The sequence below is a fragment of the Bidens hawaiensis genome, unplaced genomic scaffold, assembly GCF_021521415.1.
Source record: "Bidens hawaiensis isolate Kalapana, Puna unplaced genomic scaffold, B.hawaiensis_p1.1 tig00007499_1, whole genome shotgun sequence".
NCBI classification, from domain to species: Eukaryota; Viridiplantae; Streptophyta; class Magnoliopsida; order Asterales; family Asteraceae; genus Bidens; species Bidens hawaiensis.
Genome location: NW_027491525.1, coordinates 32,724 through 56,325, shown reverse-complemented (window position 1 = coordinate 56,325; position 23,602 = coordinate 32,724). Strand labels below are relative to the sequence as shown.

Below are 23,602 nucleotides of genomic sequence, written 5' to 3'. Positions count from 1 at the left end.
ATGAAATTTATAGAACACCGAATGGATTTCATATCGGGCTTAACATGTTTGAGAAGGTAGTGTCTTAAAACCTAAATGACAGGCGTGAATCGAAGGTGGCAATTGTTTCCTCGCAAACCGCACTTTACCGTTTTCTTATTTAGATAAACAATAAAAATTCACTTAAAACCACCAAAAACCAACCTAACGTAGTAACTTGTTCTTTCGTTTTCTTATCTATACTAACAAATGACAAATTATCTATGGTTTGCTCTGATTATTTTGTCATAAAACTCGACCAGACTCCAATTATACGAACATAAATATCATGCAAACCTAGCCAATCTCTAGGTCAAATTACCGCTTTAAAGTGTGTTATGATCACAATTCTCGTTTATTATTATTATTATTATTATTATTATTATTATTATTATTATTATCAATCCAACATGGCATTTCCAACAAATAAAAGGGCACATGCTTCAAATGTTTACGAATTAATATTGCGTTTATAGCATAAAATTTTGTGATAAACCATTAACTATAGTTTTTAATAACTTCAAATCAAACTGACCAGACTAGTTTAGTCGCCTGTATGGCCAAAACTAGTCTAGTTTACCCGCTCGACTAGAATCCAACAAAGTCAGCACACGAAAATTACTTGTATAAAACTATTCTTTTATTATTTTTTTATTTTAACACTTTGAATCTATTTCTAGAAGACCATTTGAAAAAAATAAAACAAAAAGATAAGTCTGTTTAATAATAACTCAAATTTCAAAGCATGGACTTTTACGTCAAATGTGATCCAAGGTATATTCCATTCCAAGACTCATCACTACCGTTTTTCAACATCACGTGCTTCTTCCGTGACCGCTGCGTTAATAATAATAATAATACTCCATACACAAGTTCTATTTTCATATGTGTCACTATAGATAAATATTGACAATGAAGAATTTGAGTTAAGCTTTGCGAAGTTGTCAATTCAAATCCTGAGGTCCACCTGAGTTTTCGTCTCACTGTGTGTTACGCTACATAATTTTGTTTTTCGTTGACGGCCGACGGTATGGTAACTTAGTGAACGTCCAAGTCAAACTCTGAAGTTAGTGTGAGTCTGAGTAAAAACAATAAATAAATAATAATAACCCCCTTTATCCATCCATATAAATACAAACCGTGTGTTACCTTCAAGTCATCTCATCAATCTCTCAATTCTTCTCTCATTGTGTGGTCTCGTAACATCGGTGCCCTAATTTCTCAATCGAAACCTTAATTCACTTATTCACATCTCACCGCATCTGTACAATCACTCGGTATGCATTCTGTTGATTATTATTAAGTTTAATTGAAAACTCGAAGCAGTACAGAGTTTATTTTGATGTTTAGCTATGATATTGCTGTGATTAAGTGATTCGGAACTGAAATTGATTGTTTATAACAGGATTTGTTTTCCTGTTACTTTGAATTGTTTGTGTAATTGAAGGTAGTATAGAGTTGATTTTGATGGTTAGTTGGTGAATTATTGTGATTAGTTGATTCGGGAGTGAAATTGATTGTTTATAGCAGGATTTGTGTTCGATTCGGAAGTCAATTTGATCTGTTACTGTGAATTGTTTGTGTAATTGAAACTGAAAGCTGTATGCAGATGATTGTTATGTTTAGCCATTGATTTGTTGTGATTACTTGATCTGGAAGTGAAATTGATTGTTTATAGCAGGGTTTGTGTTCGATTTGGAAGTGAATTTGATCTGTTACTTTGAATTATTTGTGTTTTGGTGTAATTTGGTGCTCAGATGTTTATTTGTGAAGATCTAGGGTTTTGTTTTGCTTATTGTGTAAAAGGAAGTCAACTGTTGGATTTTGGATGATTATATAGTTTGTATAATGAGGTTACAAAATGCTGATCATGCAATTAGGCAATTAGCATATGGTTTTACTTAAATTGGTGTAGGCTGTTTAGTTTTAGAACCAGTATATAGTTGATTCTCGTGTGTAGTTGGTGAATTGTCGTGATTACTTGATTTCGAAGTGAATTTGATCTTCCACAGAGCAAAATTGATTGTTTATAGCAGGATTTGCATTCGATTATTGTTACTGATGGTCTGTTACATTGAATTGTGTGTGTGTAATTTTGTGCTCAGATGTTGATTTGCAAAGCTGTTAGGGTTTCTTACTTCTTAGAACTAGGGATTTGATTTGATTGTTGTGTAAAAGTAAGCTAACTGTTGGAATTCGAAGGATTATAGTTTGTATAATGAGGTTACAAAGTGCTGATCATATGTAGGGTTTATGTATGGAAAAATATGGAAAGAATGCTAACTACTAGCCTAATTAGCCTATGTGTATATATCTAAATTAGTGTAGATTGTTTAGTTCTAGAAGCTCATGGATAGATTGGAGGTGTATGATATGTAATTAAAATTTAAGACTAACAACATGGTTAACATGTTAGTTTTTCAGTTTGATCTTTTTGACATGATTCCATGGAATTAGAGATGTAAACGGCCAAGCCGCTTGTGAGCTATTCAATGTCGGCTTGTTAAAAGCCCGAATCACGCCACGCTTAAAGAAACTAAGCCCGAGCTCTAACTTTTATTGAGGCTCAATGGCTCATTAAGTAAATGAGTTCGAGCCCGAGCTTCACATATCTTCTACATATGTAACTTTGATATACTTCTATTTTAGCTCCCATTATGTTAATTAAGGGGTGAAAGTGTGAAATTGGTAGTTTAATCTGTTTTTATATATATATATATATTGATTAACCGACTGGTTTGTGTTTACAATTGTGGCAGCTAAGTTTGTGATGGTTTTGACGATTCTGGTCCTGTAATGCCCTTTGTGATTGTCTCTAAATGGGCTGCTTTAATTCTACTGTAAGAAAACCGGTTCCTGGGCACGAGAATCCGATTGTTCTTGCTTCTCAAACAGCCTGTAAGATGATTATCCTTTTCATTTATCATGCTTTTATTGTTGCATAATTCTATCCACCTATGGTCTATGGAAATAAATTTTGCTAATGTTTTCGTAATTGTCTTTTGTATCTCAGTTAGTGTTAGTGAAGTTGAAGCTCTATTTGAGCTATTTAAGAGCATAAGCAGTTCTGTAATCGATGATGGATTAATTAATAAGGTACTCCGTGTGCTCGTTATTATTTTGTTTCTCTCTATTTGTAAAACAAATTATGTGGTCAATATGTTAGGTGACAATACTATTCTTTTAATGTCTTTACCTTTAACAGGAAGAATTCCAACTAGCTTTGTTCAAAAACAGAAAGAAAGAGAATCTTTTTGCGAACAGGGTATGTTGCTCCCCTCTTTCATTTTCTGTCATGTAATCTGATAACTTTCTATTTTTCATTAATACTTGTCTGTTATCACATCTTTGGAGCACTTATTTACTTGTTTTTCGTTACGTAAGTACGTAATAACCTCCTCATAACAGTAATTAGGTAAGAGTCCCTTTAACAGAGTGAAAGCTTTTTGGTGAATTTACAGATAAAATATCAAACGTTTTACTTGTTAAGATTTCTACTTGAATGTGTAACCACATTTCATCATTCAAAACTATTTTCCTGATATGGCGATATATGCATTTTATGTTGTCTACTATCTTGATAGAATTATAAATAATGTATTTTTTTAGTCGTAGAGAGCACAATTAAGGAAGACCGATACTTTTTGTTTGATTACCAAAAACGCACTTTCAATGATTGAATATGCATGTTTATGCTTTTAGCTTTGTCATTAATATTACTTTTAAGCTACTTTATGCCAAAATATTATATTATTGGATATATTTGGATACCGCTACAACTATTATTTAAGTTAGATACTTATTGTGGGTATGAATTCAGACAGATTCAGTTTCTGATTTTCATTTATAAATTTGGTTCAAATTAATTTAAGTACTTAATTTTCAGCTCATTAATTAGTTATACTTATACCATATATTCTTCACTTTATGAGTTTCGTCTCCAACTCTTTTCTCATCAAGTGCACATGTCTGATGACCTATAACCACATCATTTCTTCCCACCATAGAAATCACATACAAATAATGAAAATGATTAATAACTAACAAACGTTAATTTTCCAAGCTAATCTTTTTTCTGGTACGTAGTCATGATAAACTAAAATACCTTACCTTTTTGAAATATTCTTTTTCAAGTGCATAATCATAACAACTAAATGCCTTACGTTTCCTTTTTGTATATAATCGTTTATAAAAAATTAAGTTCGAGAAACAAATTTTATGCTTTCTTGTAAAGGAGCATCTAAGTTTAGGTGCTATAGGTGAAAACGAATAAATGCACCCTATGAGATTCCACATATGTTGTGTTTATAGAGTTCACTTTTTTTTCTTTTTAAAATATAAGAGCACCAACTTGGATTAGGATCTAATATATAATCTGATTGAAAAGAACAGTGCTTTCATGTTGTGCATTTCCTAAAGTTTCAAAACTTCCATGTGCAGATATTTGATCTTTTCGATGTAAAGCATAAGGGGGTTATTGATTTCGGTGACTTTGTTAGAGCACTTAATGTTTTCCATCCTAATGCCCCTCAAGAAGACAAAATTTGCTGTAAGTTCAACACGGTAGTCATACTGAAATTACATAAGTGCCCGTGAATATGATCTTATTATTGTTTATAATATAATTTCATGTCGTGTTTCAGTTTGTTTCAAGCTTTATGATATGGATGGAACTGGATTCATAGAGCGTCACGAGGTATGTTTATCAGAAGTTACTTCCATTTTTCAACGAAAAATTAACTAAAAATCATAGGAACTATGTAAATACTGTGTATTATTTATTGTTATTCCTCATAACATCTTCATTATGTATACATTTTGCAGGTTAAGCAAATGTTAATCGCACTTTTATGCGAGTCTGAGCTGAAGTTAGCCGATGAAACCATTGAAGTAATACTTGATAAGGTAATCTTACTTTTGCTTTTTGTGAGATTCACACAATATTCTTTTTGCCACTTATTGAATGCTATTTAAGCGAGTGATAATTATTACTCGTCAAGGACATATATTTTTGGAAATGTTATTATTTTGCTAGAAAGCGAACCTATAATAAGTTTATATAAGCACATCAAGTCATCAAGTACAATTGTTAGACGCCTAGTATTTATCATACATAACTAGATTTGAACAACTAACTTTATTACAGAAACATGATTTGAAATTCCGTTTTTGTTTGAACAGACGTTTTCAGAAGCGGATGTAGACCAAGACGGGAAGATAGACAAATCAGAGTGGCACAATTTTGTCACCCAAAACCCTTCCTTGCTCAAGATAATGACTCTTCCATATCTAAGGTAATATTATATCGAATAGTATCATGATTGTTGACTAGATTTAGTAGGAGAGAAAGAGAGACAAAACAGTTATGCGGGTATATAACCGTCTTATATAGCAATACCTCCATGTGTTTATATATTAACGAAGAATGTGTTACTAATGAGATGATGCAAAATGCAGGGATATTACGACAACTTTCCCAAGTTTTGTGTTCAATTCCGAAGTTGAAGAGATTGCTACATGATGAGAATGGACTGTGAAATAGTGTTTTGTTGATTGGTCATGTTTTTTTAACCGGTTGATGTGTTTTAAGATTGAATAGAATTGGTTGTCTTCTTATGTTAAGCCCAGTTTTGGTTTGGCTTTCATGAGGTGCAACAACATTAGGATTTATGATGAGCATTATGATATATTTTTTTCTTTTTATTATTATTGACAAATCATGATCGATGTTTTAGAATATGTTGGTTTGATATGATTTCGATCGGTTTAGATGTTATGTCATGATTGATTGAAGAAACAGTTTTATGTAAATGGAGTTGGATCATGTATATCATGTTAAAAGTATAATTTTATGATAAGTCTATGGAGAATTGTATATTTTTTATGAATAACTTTTACAAGTACCAATTTTATGTGGAGCTTTAACCATGATATATAACTCGTATTTGTTTTTCTCTTGAATACAGTTTTTTATTATGATACATGAGTATTACATGTCTGGTTTTCATGGATAACCTTGGAATTGTGTACTTACTTTCATTGATGTAATTTTGGTGGTATCCGAAAATCTTTAATCAGATAAGACAAAAGGTTTCCAGAACGAGTACGAAAATCTCTAAAAATCTTACCATAATTTATATCAACTCGACCATCTCAAATCTGAACATAAATCAACCGGTGCAACATCGCAAGACCCCATGCAAAGACACAACGTTTGACAATAACAACCGTTAACATTAATCAACTTTTGTTATCGTTACTTTATTTAGTTTTGCTATCGAGGAACAAAGTTGTTACAAACCTTCAGTTCTACTCCCACAAAGTCGATACATACACAAATCCTCATTTACCACTGAAATCCAAGCAACTTCCACTAATCATCTTTTGTTACCGATGGGTTTTCGCTACCGCTACTTCAGTTGATACCGACCAACATTTTTGCTAACAAAGAACAAGGTTGCTACACACCTTCAATTAACTAGCAAACGACAAATTTAATACAAACCCTCATTCCTCATTTAGAATCGAAGACCATCTTTTATACCGTTAACTTTCAGCAACTTTACAATTCCGAAGCAACCGGTTTAAGGTTTAGCTCTCAAAGGCTCAAACACAAGCCCAAAGACTAGTCACGTGAGCATCACGTGCCACCACACTTCTCAAAAACCAAAACCAAATTCACCCCCAAATTAACACACAAACAAAACCCACCAAAGATCCATCAAGAAACACAAAACCCTTGAAATCAAATTTAATTTAATTTAATTCATATCTCAATGGATTACTCAGAGCAAGAAGTCGATTTATTCGGCGACTTAGAATTCGAAAACGAAGACACCCACAAAAACAACAACAGCCAGCAATCCACGTCATCCTCCACGTCAGCGTCCTCGTCATCATCCTCATCTGGGTCATCGTCCAATCGGAGCAGTGGTAGCGGCAGTGATAACAGTGGGGCCCACGGTGAAGAAGAAGAAGAAGATGAGGAAGAAGATGGTAATGGTGAAGTTAGGTCAAGTGGGTATAATAGTAATATTAATATTAATGATGATAGTAGTCATATGGTATCTGGGTATGTTGAAGATGATGATTATAATATTGTGGAAGAAGATAAAGATTTGTTTGGGGATGACAATGAAGAGTATCTTAAAACCCCTATTTCTAGCCCTTTTCCTGTTCCTGGTAATTCTTTTCTTTATTAATTCTATCTTTCTTATTATTATTAAAGTTTTGATTTTTATAGCATTTACAACAACAATCATACCCACTAAAATCTTTTATATTAAAGTTTTGATTTTTATAGTAACTGATAATGAAATTATATTAGCTTGAATTGTAAGCATTTCAATAAAAAAGGTATTGATTTTCTTGATATATGAACTGAATTGTTGTTGGAATGCTAGGTGTTCTTTGGGTTTTGGTTTTTGAGGGTCGGGTTATTTAGTTGCGTTAATCGGGTGTTGAGCTTCTAAAAAAAAGTAACTTGGTTAACAGAAAAAACAACTTAGATAAAACCCCAATTTAGTTTTATAGCATTTAAAGATGAATTAATATTAGTATTAGCTTGAATTGTAAGCATTTTAATTAAAAAAAACATTGATTTTCTTGATAGTTGTACTGAATTGTTGTTGGAATGCTGACCGAATATTAGGGGTGTTCTTTGGGTCTCGGTTTTTCGGGTCTGGTTTTTTCGGGTTGGGTTAATCGGGCTATATGTTAAAATTTTCCTGTTCCTGGTAATTTTGATTATTTCTTTCATTACTTATGTTTTTTCATTAAAGTTTTGATTTTTATAGCATTTACAACAGCAACAACAATCATATACCATACCAGTAAAATCTTTTAAATTGAAGTTTTGATTTTTATAGCATTAAAAGATGAAGTAATATTAGCTTGAGTTGTAAGCATTTTAATAAAAAAACATTGATTTATTTGATATTTGAACTGAATTGTTGTTGGAATGCTGACCTAATATTAAGGGTGTTCTTTGGGTTTCGGTTTTTTTCGGGCCTGGTTAAAGTTTTGATTTTTTTAGCATATAAATAAGAGAAATATATTAGTTTGAGTTGTAAGCAGTTAAACAAAAAACATTGATTTTCTTGCAATGTATTTTGCTTTAATATTATTTTAGGTGTATCATTTAGATTTAGTGGTTTGTTGTATGCTACATTTTTATGTATAATATATCATATATGATTTATTCATATTCCAGTTTTTTGTATAAATCATAAAGATTTTTTTGGGTCTGATAATGAAGAGTATGTTAAAACCCTAATTTCTAGCCCTTTTCATGTTCCTGGTAATTTTGATTGATTCTCTCTTTTTTCATATTTTTTCTAATGGAATAATATTAGCTTCAGTTGTAAGCAATTACACATAAAAACATTGGGGGGGTGTTTGGTACAGAGAATTGGGGGGTGAGAAATGGAAATGGAAACAATTCTCTTGTTTGTTTACGAAAGAAAGAGGTGAGAAATGGAAATAAACCATTTCCATTTCCCTGATTTCTTTTCTCTAAAAAAAGCGGAGAAATCATTTCCATTTCCCTATTCTGCAGCTACGATCAATGAACCCTAATATGGGGTTTTCTTCTCAAGATTAAAAAATTGCAATAGATGAACGGACGTTAATTCTCCGATTCGGTATGTTATTAATCTGCAATTATCATCTCTTTTCGACTCCCATTACATTACTACTTGCCGATGATTTTAATTTTTGGGTTTCGAATCTAGGATAATCGCTTTGTTGTCGATGAGCATAACAAGAAAGAGATATTGTATTCTAATCATGTACTTCTAATTTCTGTTTTTGGGTTTCGAATTTGTGGTAATCAAGAATATGAACAGATTATCAAAAAGGTTTTGTTTCCATTTGGGTTTGAATGTGTGATTTTAAATACTCAAATCATCTGTAGATTTTGTGTGGATACAACTTAGTCTTCTTATGTGCCAGATGCTTATTCTTTTACACAATTTGACTAGGGTTAATTAGCAGGCTCTTCTTGATTCGACTTGCAGGTATTGAAAGCCTAAACTAGCTTCTGTATTATTGTTTTCTATCATACCATATCATTGTTTTCAATCCAGAATTTACAGGGAATAGGAGAGCAGTTGAATTATGAAGTACACATTTTATTCGATAGAAAAGCTTAGCTTTTTTCATAGTCTAATTATCCTTATAAAAATTGAAATAAATCTAATTCCCTTTATGGCAACAAAATGTGATGAATTTGTGGTTTGGCATAAAGGTAATAATGTTATGCATATGGTAACTATGTTATCAATTGAGAAGAATGGTATTAGGGCTCAAAGCATACTCAATTATATGATGAATTTTTAATGTGATTAATACATGTTCACAATATTAAGAAGTCAATTGCAATTTAATGGAAATATATTTTTTTCAAACTTGTGTTTTTAGTTTGGGTTAATGCAGAACCTTAATTGTATAATTATGCATTTGTACGTAGACATAGCAGATTCAAATATAGTGAGAGGAGTTACTCGGAGCAAGCATACCTGGACAAATGATGAAGATGCAAAGCTAATTGATGCATTAATGGAGATACATGCATCCGGAAAGTATGCTGGTGCTGACAATGGATTCAAACCAGGTTATTTAAATGGTGTTCAACAATTGCTAGATGTAAGTCTTCCTAACTCTGGCCTCAAAGCAGAACCACATATAAAGTCTAGGATGAAGACATGGAAGACACACTTTAGCATTGTATATGATATGGTGCATACAAGTGGGTTTGGTTGGGATGAACAAAAATGTTGTATTATTGCCGATGATAGTGTTTGGAATGAATACGTGAAGGTATATTCTAAAAAATATGTTTTTTAGATTTTAAAATTTTAGTCTAATTTATTTGTAATTGTCTTGTAGTCTCACAAAGGTGCTGTGAATTTTCGTGACAAGTCATTTCCTTTCTATGACAAATTGTGTACCATATTCAGTAAGGATAGAGCTACTGGTAGTAAAGCAGTTGACCTTGGAGAAGAAGATGTTGTTCAAGAGACGCAAAAAAGCTCACCTGTTGATATTGAAGACTTTGATTTTGTTCAAGAGACGCAAAAAAGCAGTTGACCTTGGAGAAGAAGATGTTGTTCAAGAGACGCAAAAAAGCTCACCTGTTGATATTGAAGACTTTGATTTTGTTGATGAAGCCGTTCCAAATGTTGATAGATCTGAAGGACAAACAGGAAGTGTAACAAGCAGGTAGAAGCACGGATGCAGATGAGATATATCGAGAGTCTTGCAAAGATATCAAGGAAGTTTTGCTTCGATTTGGGGAGATGGTGGGTGAACAACTTAGCAAAGAAGGTATGGATGCTCGTGAAATCTATGAAAAGGTTAGTGATGAGTTGAAAGCTTTACCAGGTATCACTACGAAAAAACGGTTCAAAGCAGCTCATTTGATTGGTAAAGATGTGGATCTAGGACGTTCTTTTCTTGCGTTGACAATAGAAGAGAAAATTGAGATGGTCGAGTTGTATACCGATGGTTCAATGGGATAGTTGTGTATGGTTGAAGTATGTTTTGTATGTGAATTGGTTTTAACTATGGTTGATGTTTTTTGCTTAAAAACTATGTTTTGTATGTGAATTGGTTTGATCAATGCATATTTTGGTTGGAATTTATGCATCTTTTTATATGTTTTTTATTTTTTAATAAATATTTGTTACGAAAAAATGATTCTCAGCTATATTTCTCTACTGAAATCTCTGTACTACCAAAAAGAACAGTCAATTCTCATTCTCCAGACCAATTCCCTTTCTCTGCAATTCCATTTCTCTATTCCATTTCTATACAATTCCATTCTCTGTACCAAACACCCCCTGGATTTCTTGCTATTTGACTTAATATTAGTTCAGGTGTATCATACAGTGGTTTGTTATATGCTGCATTTATATTTACATATCATATATCAGCATACCAATTTGTCTATTTTCGAAATTATTCGAATTTACAGTTTTGCCCCAACCACCATCACCTAACACAAACAAAAAACTTTGATTTTAATGATACTTGAACTGAGTTGTTGTTGCAATGCTGTTATAAAATTAAAGTTTGTGTTTTGACCTAATACTATATCAGGTGTATTATCTAGTGATTTGTTGTATGCTGCATTTATATGTGCATATCATATTTGATGTATGTATATCCCAGTTTGTTTGATTTTTTCTTTTGAAATTATTTGAATTTACAGTTTTGCCCCAACCGCCACCATGGAACACAAGCAATAACCCGGGCAGGGGTGGTTTTGGTGGACGTGGGCGTTGGCAAAACAAGAGAGGTGGAGCTGGCATTCTTCCTAGGCCTGGGCCGATGCCACAGAGGCAGAATTACGGTTATGGGTCAAAGTTTTATGCTCCTCGTAATGATGAGCGGTTTGTTTCTGAACTTAAGTTTTCAAAGAGTGAAGAAACATTATCAAGAGAGTGCATAGCATTCAAGAGGTAAAATCTTTCTTTAATTATGTTTAATTGTTCATGTTACCCTTCAGAATGTTAACCAAATGAGTTTGCATGAACTGTGACGACTGGTTAAAGTATTCACCTTTTATCTATTATTAGCTACTAGCATCATAATCAATGATAGAGACAATAGTTGCCTAATTTAAGTAACATATTGCTCACATTTTTTGACTTTTTGCTTCATATTATGTTTAATTGTTTAAAGTTTAAATATGTTTTTTGTTTGAACACGTTTAACTTTGTTTTTGGATGGTGACATTTAGCCATCTGAACTTGCTTGCTATAGTCGCGTGGAAGGTGGAGAAGTATACTTTGATGATAGTAGTTTGGTGAGCATTTTTTTACGTTTCATTATTTATATATTTTTAATAATCTATTCAAGCTTTTTTACACCTTTTGTTCTACATTATCAGCGGCTTTTTAAGCGACTTATTACAGAAGATATTGGGGCGGATTTGAACCAAGGTTTTGATACCTTTATTGAGAAGAAAGGTACACTTTATCTTTGTAACTGTAAATAGGTATATAAAAAACAGACGCTTTTTTACACAAAATAATCTATTTGAATAATATGATACTTTTGTTTTACTTTTCCACCAGATTTGGGTTCTCAGGGCTTTGGTGATCTTCTGTCTTGTATACGAAATAAAAATATCCCGTTACAAAATATGCACTTTGTGGTGAGTTTTTTGTTTTTTTTTTCAATTGTATTTTATATCTGTTTCATAATATGTTTCAGACTCTAATGTAATTACTTTTGTTTTTTTCTTTATATTACAGACTTACAGAAACAATCTCAATAAGGTAAGTTTTTGCCTGCCATATGCTTTTTTTGGTATAGAGAGTTTTATAAACCTTGTACCTAATCTTGGTCAAATTATATTCATATATTTAAAAAAAACTAACATAATGAACATTTACATTTAGGGATGAGCAAAATCGGGATCGGTACCGGAAGTCGGTACCGATTTGGTACCGAATCGGTACCAAAGTTTTAAGTTTCGGGATCGGTACGGTACCGGTACCGGTGGTACCGGTATTTCCCGATTTTTTACCTCCGGTACCGGTATAATCTCGGTACCGTACCGGTACCAAACCGAATATTTCGGTACCGGTACCGGTACCAAGAATTTCCGATTTTCGGGATCGGTACCGGTCGGTACCGGTACCATCCCATGCTCATCCCTATTTACATTAATATAAAATGGCTTTATGACTATTTATCACTTTGTTTAATGGCAGATTATGGCTACTGCTTATTCGAGGAACGAACCTTGGGAAATGGGTGTGCATAAAGAAAAGGCGTTGTGTATCTTGATGTACATAAATTGCCCGAAAGACCAAGAAACGAGCGCGATCGTCGAATGTACTATTCAAAATCTATTTTGTTTTTGCTTTTTATTATATAGATACTTTAAGTTCATATTTTTATGCTTAACTATATGGGCGTTAATTCGATATTGAATTTAGGTGTTATTGGGGATATTGGTTTGAGACACTTGCTACCGAAGACCCAAGAAGAGACGATGGAGAAGGGATACATCACGTTGATGCTAATGTTGAATATTGTGCCGTAATTAAAACTAAACTAGGTGCACATCGTATATTAATGGGCGCTGAAATGGACTGTTGTGATTCCACTGATGACGGAAGGAGGTTTTATGTGGAATTAAAAACAAGTCGTGAGGTACATCATATTTTTATCTGTATTGTTTGATATGGATCAATATTGTACCAAAAGCTGATATCATGCGAATGTGTTGACCTTTTTGCAGTTGGATTATCACACCGAGGAAAGATTTGAGAGGGAAAAATTGCTTAAGTTTTGGGTATTATCATTGTTCTAGCTCTACAGCATTATATATGTTTCACGCAATCATTTGTTATCAATGGTCTGCTAATACTTGAACAAGGAATGGCTTATATATGTTTCACGCAATCATTCTAGCTCTACAGCATTATATATGTTTCACGCAATCATTTCTAGCTCTACAGCATTATATATGTTTCACGCAATCATTTGTTATCGATGGTCTGCTAGACCTCATCCTCGTGGGAAACATTACTTAACACCCAGATTATCAATAATCTGCCCAGGGTTCACCTAGTGTTTCTTCAAGTTGGATTATCACACCGATGAAAGATTTGAGAGGGAAAAATTGCTTAAGTTTTGGGTATTATCATTTTTCTAGCTCTACAGCATTATATATGTTTCACGCAATCATTTGTTATCAATGGTCTGCTAATACCTTGCGGCAGGTACACTGCTAGAGTCAAAAGCACAGGCAAGAAAACTACGCTGTAAAGCACTGAATTATCAACTCATCGATGACATTCTTTACAGGCGTAACTTTCTTGGCCCACTCTTGAGATGCGTGGACAACCAAGATGCTGACTACCTCCTAAGGGAAGTACACGAAGGCATCTGTGGAATACACGCAGGTCCCCGCGCTGTTGTAGCTAACCTAAACAACGTGGGATACTTTTGGCCGGGGATGCATACGGATGCGCTGGCATACATCAGAAAATGTAGGTCTTGCCAGCTCTACGCACCCAACACGCACCGCCCGAATAATGAACTTGTTCCAGTCACCTCTTCATGGCCATTTCAGAAGTGGGCCATCGATGTGACAGGCCCATTTCCTACAGCAGCAGGAAATGTTCAGTTCCTAGTGGTAGCCATCGACTACTTCACCAAGTGGATAGAAGCAAAACCCTTAGCCCAAACAACCGCGAAACATATCAAAAAATTTATTTGGGAATTTATTATTTGTCGTTTTGGACTTCCACAGAATTTGGTGAGCGATAACGGCACCAACTTTGCTGACAAGAAGCTACAACAGTGGCTGAAAGAACTTCAAATCACCTACACCTTTACATCAGTGGCACACCCGCAAGGTAATGGTGAAGTGGAAAGAGCAAATAAGAGCATCGTCGAAGGCATAAAGAAAAGACTCTTGGAACACAGATCCGGCTGGGTGGACGAGCTTCCGCACGTCCTTTGGGCAAACAGAACACTGAAGAAGGCCAGTACGGGAGAAACCCCGTTCAGCCTCACCTATGGCACTGAAGCCATGGTCCCGGTCGAAATTGGTCTACCCTCACCAAGGGTCTTGATTCAGCCAGAAGACAATGATGCGGAAAGACGGTTGGACCTTATGCTAACCGAGGAACGCAGAGACTTAGCCGCAGTGCGTGAAGAGAACTACAAGCGACAAATGCAAAAGTACTACAACACGCGGGTAAAACTCTGCAACTTCAATGTAGGAGACTACATACTGCGTAACAACGAGGCTTCGAACCAAGAACGCCCAGGAAAGCTGGCCCCGGTCTGGGAAGGGCCATACATTATCAAAGAAGTCCTGGGAAAGGGCGCATACCGGCTCGAAAGGCTCGATGGCACTCCCATCCCAAGAACATGGAATGGAGCTCAATTACGCAAATGTTATATGTAGATCAATTCCAAACTTGTAAAGAAAAGGCTTAGAGCCACTTCTAATGGAAATGATTCTCCTTTCACAATGTGTTGATAGCCTTACCTTTATACTTATGAACTTCCCACACTGATGTGTCAGTATTCACCGCATAAATGGGGGAAGAAGTAAGTCGTTACGTGTGGAAGGCGGCAAAACCCGCATAAACACAACGCTAAAAATCTCAAGTTTTAAGGAAAACCTACACGCAGGTCAGATGTAGGTAAAGTTTAGCCATCCTTGTAAGTGCAAGTGACGGTCTTACCCGCACAATCACGAACAAGGAAGCAAAACTTCAACCTATCATCTACCACGTTCAAAGGTTAACTTATTCTGAACACTTAGAAAATTTCAAAGGAAAAGATGAGGAAAACTTCCACGCAGGTCAGATATAAGTAAAGTTAAGCCATCCTACTAAGTGTAAGTGACGGGCATACCCGCACAATCATAAAAGAGGAAGCGAAACAAACTTATAATTAACCACGTTAAAAAGTTAACTTATCTAAGTACTAAAGAAGTTACTAAGTTAGATCAAAACAGGCGTAAAATAAACAAGGCAAAGAACTAACACAATCTTTATTCCATCAAATTCAAATATTACAAAGATAGCTATACAAAAGCAAAAATCTACGCTAATGGTGGAAAGGGATCTTCAGAATCAAGCTTCAGGACCACTTCCACTTGGACCCGCTCCATCAGTAGAGCGTGGTGGTTCAAGGAAAGCCTTAAGGATAGCTAGCCCATCATCAGCAGCAGCGACTTCATTCACCTTCTCCACCACCGGATGCGGGAAGGCGGCATACTGATTCACAGCTTGGTCGTAAACAGCTTCAGTATCAACATTATACAAAGGGAAGTTGGAAGGCGGGATGCCTTTCTCAACGAACCCTAGACCAAGCAGGAAGCCGGCCTTTTCCCCATCCTCATGAGAAGCGTTGAGGGCTGCGCTCATAGCATCATCATAAGACGTCTCTGAGAAGACCCGATGCACAACCTACAAGAAAATATACAAGTGTCAAAACCTTTTTCTATTTACACAGAAAAGCGTAAAGACATGAAAACAATACCTGAGACAACGCTTCTCGAAGAAGCCATTCCTTGGCAACCAGAGCTTCTTGGAGGGCAGCTTGAGCTTCGTTACGGGCGCGTTCGGCTTCACTCTTGTTGAGGTTGGCAAGCAACACTTCTTTAGCCGCAGCCTCTTCGACGCCCTTTAGCTTCCGCTCAGTATGGTCAAGCACCCCCCTCTGGTCCAAGATCTCCTGGAGCTTTTTGGCGTCTTCCATCGCCAAGGCATCATGAGCCTGCTGGAGAGCCTCTAATTTGGCTTTAAGCTCTTCATTCTCCACGCGTAGAGGCTCAGCAACAGCTTCAGCCTTGGTGGCCCTCTCGGTTGCGTTCCTTGCAGTTTCCTTAGCCAGCCGAAGCTGTTCATTAACAGCTTGGGCAGCCTTGGAACGGGCCTCGAGTCGAGCCTGAACTTCAACCTCGAGGGCCTTGAAGGCCTTCTCCTTTTCCGCAGCCACTGCGGAAAGCCTTTGGTTCTCCTCCCGGATAGCCCGCGCCTGAGCCACTTCTTTAAAGCGAGCTGCTTTTAACTTGTCGTTTTCACGACAAAGCAGCTCGACGCGCGGCTGCATCCGGGCCAGGAGAACCCGAAGCTCATTGGTTAGCCTACCCTCCTGGTAGCTAGCCATGGCTTCCCCCAACGCACCACTGGGAGCAGCGTGACGAGCCCATTCCACGCACTCCACAGGGGTGCGAATGGTTGTTCCTCGGCGAATATTCCATCGTGGAACATACACTTCATTGGAATCCGACACTGCAAAAAACATAAAGCAGTTAAAGAAAAGATGATAAAAAAATATATATATATATAAAATGGGCCAAAAGAACCCTACGCACCTGTAGGGTCAATTACAGGCCGATAGCCGCCAAACCCATCACCTGAACCCAAGGGAAATCCATCCAAGAGGTCAGGCAGACGGGAAGGAGGCCGAGGTTGGCGAAAAGCCCCATGCATACCTGACGGATCGGCCGTCGTTGCCGATGACGGAGGCATGGTAGAAGCCGCCGCGGAATCCGCAGCAAAAGTAACCACCGGCTCGGTGAAAGATGCGGTAAAAACAGCACTCACAGCCGGCGGTGACGTCATCACAGCTGGAACAGTCGGCTCAAAGGAGTGAGCAACTGAACCAGCGGAAGCAGGCGCAGGCGCCTGGATAGTCGCCTCAGGTAGGCTGACCAAGCCTACATTCATTGGCGGAGAGGTACTCCTCTGCGCTCCACCCTAGAATGCGTCAACATCCACGCCTGCACAAAGAAGATAAGTGTTAAATGATATATATTAAGCTATGAAGATAAAAGCTAAAGGAAGTTGTACTTACGGGTTTTCTTGAGCCTAAAGGTACGGAGAGGCGGGGACGAACCCGATAGAGCCGGCCTCTTTGCGCCGCTCACCGTCGTCTTCTTGGGCTCTCCGGAGGTGACAGTCGCAGCCTCCGGAGCGGTGGTCTTATCACCACCGGGATTCCCCGCCACCTCTTCGCTCTCGGTCTCCGAATCAGACCGAGGCGCCGGATCGGCAGTGGAGGCCACCTTCTCCTTCCCCTTCCCGCCGGCAGCCTTCTTCTTCCGCACCAACGGAGGACCATCTGCGGATTACTCATCAGAACATACGATTAAAGGAATTCCAGCAGAGGTTTCAACATTGAGGGGTCGAGGGTCGAATAGCGCCTTACCTGGCCACCTGGCGCTAAGGATCTCGTGGCCTAGCGGATAGACCTCCACGAACCGATCCGCCGTTTGTTCTAGGATGGGCAACTCGTTCTCGTCTAGAGCGCGAGTACCCATCCGAGCGGGACCGTCAGCCTCCCGCGGGTTCAGGAGCGACTGCAAGTCGTTCCCCTCTGAAATAAACAGGAAAAAAGTTAGAAGAGATTCTAAATCAACAAAAAGAAACAAAGCATACCGTAAGGAACAGAGTTCGAACCGTATTCGAGGACGATTGGGATCTTATGCGCATCCACCTCCTTCCACACCCGGCTCATCCCCAGCATCACCATCCCGGACTCCGCAAACCGGTAAACCGGAGATTGGACTCGGGATATCTTCGAAAACCATTCCGCCTCCTCGTAGTTGGAGGCGTGAAGGCTGGGAAGTGCTTGCCCGTTCTTGAATTTCATGGCAAGGGGGATGGCGCGAGCGGAGATGTAGAAGAACTCGCGCTTCCACGAGCGAAGATTGCGCTCGGTTGCGCATATCTTCAAACCCTTAATCCGGGTTATCAATGTATACCACCCCTGGATGCACCTCCAAGTGTAGAAGGTCATCAGACGGTCAACATAGGGCTCAATGCCCAGTATCCGGCACACCCACTCGAAGTGGCGAACCTTGGCAATCGCCATCGGATGCACCTCGGTCAGGTGCACACCGTGCCTCTCCAGGACACGGAAAACAAACTTTGTCAATGGGAACCTAAGATTCCCATAAACAAAGAATGCAGCATAAACCCCGATCTTGCCTCTGGGGGCATCATACACCGTCTGGTGGGGTTCAGGAAACTCAGGCTCGAGAGACTCGAGCATGAACTTCCTGACGATGTACTGATACAGATCGCCAGGCAGAGCACACTGGCACTCGCCAGCAGTACTCTTGTCATCGGCTGTAGATTCGAGATCACGAGACGACATCTTGCAAAAAGAAAGAAGAAAACGATTTCAAGAGAATGCTCGACTGAAAGATGAGTATTCGCCGGAAATCGTTCTTAAGATGAAGAGAAGAGTGAAAGTGTGGATTACAAAGAACCTTCTCCCCCTTTATATACTAATCGCAATTAATGCGATGAATTTAATGCGAAGGAGAGAGAAATCGAAGGTGCAATGAAACTATGACACGTGGCAAAGAGCAAGCTGGCAACAGCTGTTGACAGGACGCATACCATTAATTTCGCGGCCCCGCGCCCGAAAAATCGCGCCCACGCGCCTGAAAAGGCGTCTGGAATGACCATGTACTGTCACGTCACCATAACTTCCTGCACGTCCTGACACAGTCAGAAGAAACCGTCGGACGACGTTTCAGAGGTTTGGACTGTTCTTATCCTTTCACCAACTCTTCGAATTTCAAAATTCAAAAAGATTTAAAGTAAGCGGGAAAATACCCCTTACCTTGGCAACCAAGTAACCGTAAGACGGATGCGGGTACAGTGTTAAGGCAAAACCCTTCACATACCTAGCACCCGCAGGGAATTGAAGCCAAGAATAACTTGGCAACCAAGTAACCGTAAGACGGATGCGGGTACGGTGTTAAGGCAAAACCCTTCACATACCTAGCACCCGCAGGGAATTGAAGCCAAGAATAACTTGGCAACCAAGTAACCGTAAGACGGATGCGGGTACAGTGTCAAGGCAAAACCCTTCACATACTTAGCACCCGCAGGGAATTGGCACCAGGAATACCTTGGGAATAAAGTAACCGTAAGACGAGTGCGGGTACAGTGTCAAGGCAAAACCCTTCACATACTTAGCACTCTGCAGGGAATTCAAACCAAGAAAGATCTTCTGGGCCATGCTTGCGGAAACGGGAATAACATCCCCGCATGACGGGAACGTCGAGAACTATATTGTTTGAAACTCCAAGATGGAATTGGTGGTTTTAGCATAATTGATCACTATGTTGAAAACTATCAAAACCCCATGGAGAATCCACACAAGTGGGACTCAACGCTCCTGACTTGCGAGAAGGTTACAAACCTACCCGCTTCATACCCTAAGATCAAGCAGAAAAGTCGGGAATTTCTGCGTGACATCAGGAAAACCGCGGGGAGAATCACCACGGAAAACCTAAGATCTAAACCCTTTTCAAAACCCCTTGCTAAGTCCAAAAGTTCACCTCACTTATTAATAATTCATGAGAAGAACATTGGACTGGGGGGACTTGAAGAGGTAGGTCCCAGCAGAGCCCAGTTGGACCCGCAAGACTCACCTTGAACAGGGACGTCTGCGCAACGACCAACTGCTCCAGCAGGACCCACCATGCTCAGAGAACCTTACGCGCAGTACGCCAGCTGTACCCGCAGGGAAAGCCTCCCAATGGTGAAGTACCCCGCCTGTTCCCGCAGCTGCGGATACAAGCCATCAGGGAAGGCTACCCGCACTAATAGCAAGGCTACACGCACAAGGTATTAGCCACTTCAGTAGTCACATGGAGGAATGAGCAAGGCAGGAATACTCCCGCCTAAATGAGCCAGTCCGTATGCTTCTGGAAGATCTTTCGTACTATACCTACTAAGGTATGGGCGAAACAGACAATTTGACCAGAACAGCCCATGAACCAATCACAGGGTGACAGCTCACCGACAACAATACGAGGAGGAGCACCCTCTAGTACTGTTTGTCACTATTAGCCGCTGCCTACTCACCAACCCTTACGATGGGACGTGCGCAGCCTACAGTTGGTGGAACAGTGCGTAGCCGGCAGTAAAGGTACAGTGTACAGCCGACCTTTACTGTTGGCCGTAGCCTATCCACCAACCAGCATTGCCTGTGCGTAGTCCACTGTTGGTGGAACAGGAATACTATTCAGCCGGCTGTACCTTCTAGGAAACCTACCTTCGGCTATAAATACTCCAACACCTTGGAATGGTAAGGACATCATCTGATATCTCAATCTTACCTAGCAATCTCTTAATATATACTTATATTCAGAGCAATCTAGTCTGATTCTCACGCCGGAGGGTGGTCACAAGGAGGAACCCCCCCTTCTCAGTGACGAGCTTACGGTGTCTGTTTTGCAGGTCCCCTGAAGAACAACCTTCTCTGCTAGACCTCATCCTCGTGGGAAACATTACTTAACCCCCAGATTATCTATAATCTGCCCAGGGTTCACCTAGTGTTTCTTCAAGTTGGATTATCACACCGAGGAAAGATTTGAGAGGGAAAAATTGCTTAAGTTTTGGGTATTATCATTTTTCTAGCTCTACAGCATTATATATGTTTCACGCAATCATTTGTTATCAATGGTCTGCTAATACTTGAACAATACAACGATTTATTGCATTGCAGATTCAGTCTTTTCTTGCTGGCGTTCCTTATATTGTCATTGGATATAGGTATGCATCATGCTCATATAAAACTATTTTTAGCTTAAATCTTCTGCAATTATGTTTCACGGATCAACTATTTCATGTGAGATTTGAATGGTTATGCATTTTTAAAATAGTTGCTTAAAGCTTTTATTGTCGTGTAGGGATGATGCTGGCCGGCTTGTGCATACCGAGAGATTAAGAACCAAAGATATAACTCACAGAGTAAAAATGAAAAATTACTGGCAGGTATGCATTTACTGATATATATACCCTCCACCTCTGCATAAACGGGCCTGGGCCTAAGTTTCCTAATCAGGCCTATTAAGCTCAAGGATTGGGCTTTTTGGTCCCGGGCCTAAGCCCATTTTTTGTGATTATATAGGCTAAATTTGTGTCATGATTTCAATATTAATATACAGGGTGGAGTTTGCTTGGCATTTGCTGATGAGGTTTTATGTTGGCTCTATGGCCCTGTTAAAGAGAGTAAGATCTTGTTATATTTTATAATTTTATTCTTATTACTTTTTTTCATAACGCTTTTTTTAACCTATTATTTGGTATTGCAGATGAAGACTATATATTGCAGTTCGCTGCACCGTTCACTCGTTTGGAGCTTTTACAGGCAAATTCTTGCCCCCAAGAAATAACCGATCACGTTCTGCGACTGTGAGTTTTAAATATTATAATTTTGTTCATGGACAAATAGGAGCAAGGTACAACTTTTAATGCACGATCTTCAAGTTACGATTTGACAATGTAAAAAGTGTTTACCTAAATTAAGGATTTTGTTTTGAGTCGTATGCAACTCTTTTGTCGTGTACCAATAGGGGGAAATAACTATGGATCGAAGAAAGCCCTGAAGCCAAAAATGGCTTTTTCGAGTTCTGGGCATGTCAGTTATTTTAGCAGGATTGATAGATACATGTAGATTAACGGCTTATGGAGATTTGAATATCCAACATTTTTAATTTACTTGTAACGGTGAATCTAATCTGTTTCTGCGGTTTTTGCTAGTATGACTCAATTGAATTATTTACATTTTTGTTCATATAATTGTGTGATTTTTGCTGGCTAGGTGTGGATATGATTTTAGTTATAGGATTAATGTCATGTATATCTCTGCAATATAAGAAAAAGACGTTTGAACTTTGAGTTGGGATTTTTGTACTCACCGTTTGAACTTGTGTCGGGTCATATAAGAAAAAAATTGAAAGTTATTTGAAATGTATGTAAAGTACTCACATTTTATAGTTTCATGGATGGGGTTTCGTGCGTGCAATCGATCCATTACACTTTCAATAACAACTTTTGCAAGGAACTCTTTTGGGTTAAACCGTTAACATAAAAATGGGAAAAATTGGGCGCGTTCGATTTTTTTGCGTTAGACTTGTAATGTTGGGGTAGCGCCTCTGCCACCGCACTCTACCTTTGTTTGTTAAGCCATTTAAGCAATCTTCCAAGCGGGCGTCAAAAAATCCCCTTTGGGAGCCACTGCACTAACGAAACAAGCTGCTCAAGGGTGTGAGGTCAGCTACAAATCCAATCAATCATATTCAATCCATGCATATTTTATTAAATACAAATTGTATTGTTAGTAAAACCATTACACATTTTTAATGAAAAAGTTAGTGAGAGCCCCTTGCCAAATGTAGCGGTAACACAAATGAGGGATTTTTCACTTTTTAATTAAACCACTACATGTAGTTAGATTATTCGTTGTGGGGCTTCGTTGACCCTGGATTCATCCTCTAATATTTAATTGGACGCTGACTAGGATTCTGATAAAACCCATATTTACTCACTTGACCCAATTGTGGATAAAGTCTCTGCTCACGAGCCGCTTTCCCAAGCCCCCTCCCCCACTCAATTTGTCCATTAGCGCCTGTGAGTGGACTTGCGCTTGCCCGTTCGCAAGTGACGTGACAAAAAGTCACCCATTGCTCCCCTGTTCAAGCTTCGACAACAGGTAGTCTTAGGGGTGTAAACTAGTTGAGCCCGCGTCTCAGGTAAAACTTGTTTAGTTATTGAGTGGAGTCTAAGCTCGTGCCTTGTGTATAATTTAAGTTTGACATTTTTTAAACTTACCTCATGAACTAAGTTTGAGCTCTCAGAAATTAAGGGGGTGTTTGGCCTAGCTTTTTTAACCAAGCTTATAGTTTTTTTAGCTTTTTTTTTTACAAAATAAGCTTAACTTGGTGTTTGGCTTAGCTTTTTAAGCTTATACTTATTAGCTTATATAAGCTCATTTGAAGAAGCTTATTTGAAGGTGGTTTTTTAGCTTATTTGATAGAAGTTTATTTGTTTAAGGGTGTAAATTACTCATTTGTCATCAAATGGTGATAGATTAGTAATTATTACTCTAACAAATTAAAGAATGTTGGATTTAACAACTTATTAAGACACATAATTAACTTGTAAAATATAAGCTAATCCAAACACTTAAAAAGAGCTTATCAAATAATAGAAAAAAGCTATAAGCTAATTTTATATATAAGCATAAGCTTAGGGGGTGTTTGGGATTCCTTATTTTGCCTCATTATAACTTT

The 23,602-nt window shown here is 38.2% G+C and overlaps 1 protein-coding gene and 1 pseudogene across 2 annotated transcripts; both read left to right on the top strand.

Moving 5' to 3' along the window:
- The first annotated feature begins 1,146 nt into the window (after nt 1–1,146).
- On the top strand, nt 1,147–5,755 carry LOC143635415 (calcineurin B-like protein 9). Its single transcript, XM_077103259.1, has 9 exons — nt 1,147–1,295; nt 2,778–2,916; nt 3,032–3,114; nt 3,224–3,283; nt 4,459–4,567; nt 4,662–4,714; nt 4,843–4,923; nt 5,200–5,312; nt 5,476–5,755. Exons 2-9 carry the CDS (start codon nt 2,838–2,840, stop codon nt 5,537–5,539), a joined length of 642 nt encoding a protein of 213 aa, XP_076959374.1. The 5' UTR covers nt 1,147–1,295; nt 2,778–2,837; the 3' UTR covers nt 5,540–5,755.
- A 980-nt stretch (nt 5,756–6,735) lies between these two features.
- LOC143635414 (NAD-capped RNA hydrolase DXO1-like) lies at nt 6,736–22,007 on the top strand (annotated as a pseudogene). Its single transcript, XR_013154051.1, has 13 exons — nt 6,736–7,200; nt 11,231–11,479; nt 11,760–11,827; nt 11,912–11,990; nt 12,099–12,178; nt 12,279–12,302; nt 12,741–12,864; nt 12,969–13,185; nt 13,274–13,327; nt 21,034–21,080; nt 21,218–21,302; nt 21,476–21,539; nt 21,623–22,007. The product of XR_013154051.1 is annotated as an NAD-capped RNA hydrolase DXO1-like (transcript).
- Nucleotides 22,008–23,602: the final 1,595 nt, after the last annotated feature.

Coding starts and splice junctions, on each gene's coding strand:
- LOC143635415 (XM_077103259.1), top strand. CDS start 2,838: ATGGGCTGCTTTAATTCTACTGTAAGAAAACCGGTTCCTGGGCACGAG. Junction 3,284..4,458: donor AGAATCTTTTTGCGAACAGG/GTATGTTGCTCC, acceptor TTCCATGTGCAG/ATATTTGATCTTTTCGATGT. Junction 4,568..4,661: donor TCAAGAAGACAAAATTTGCT/GTAAGTTCAACA, acceptor GTCGTGTTTCAG/TTTGTTTCAAGCTTTATGAT.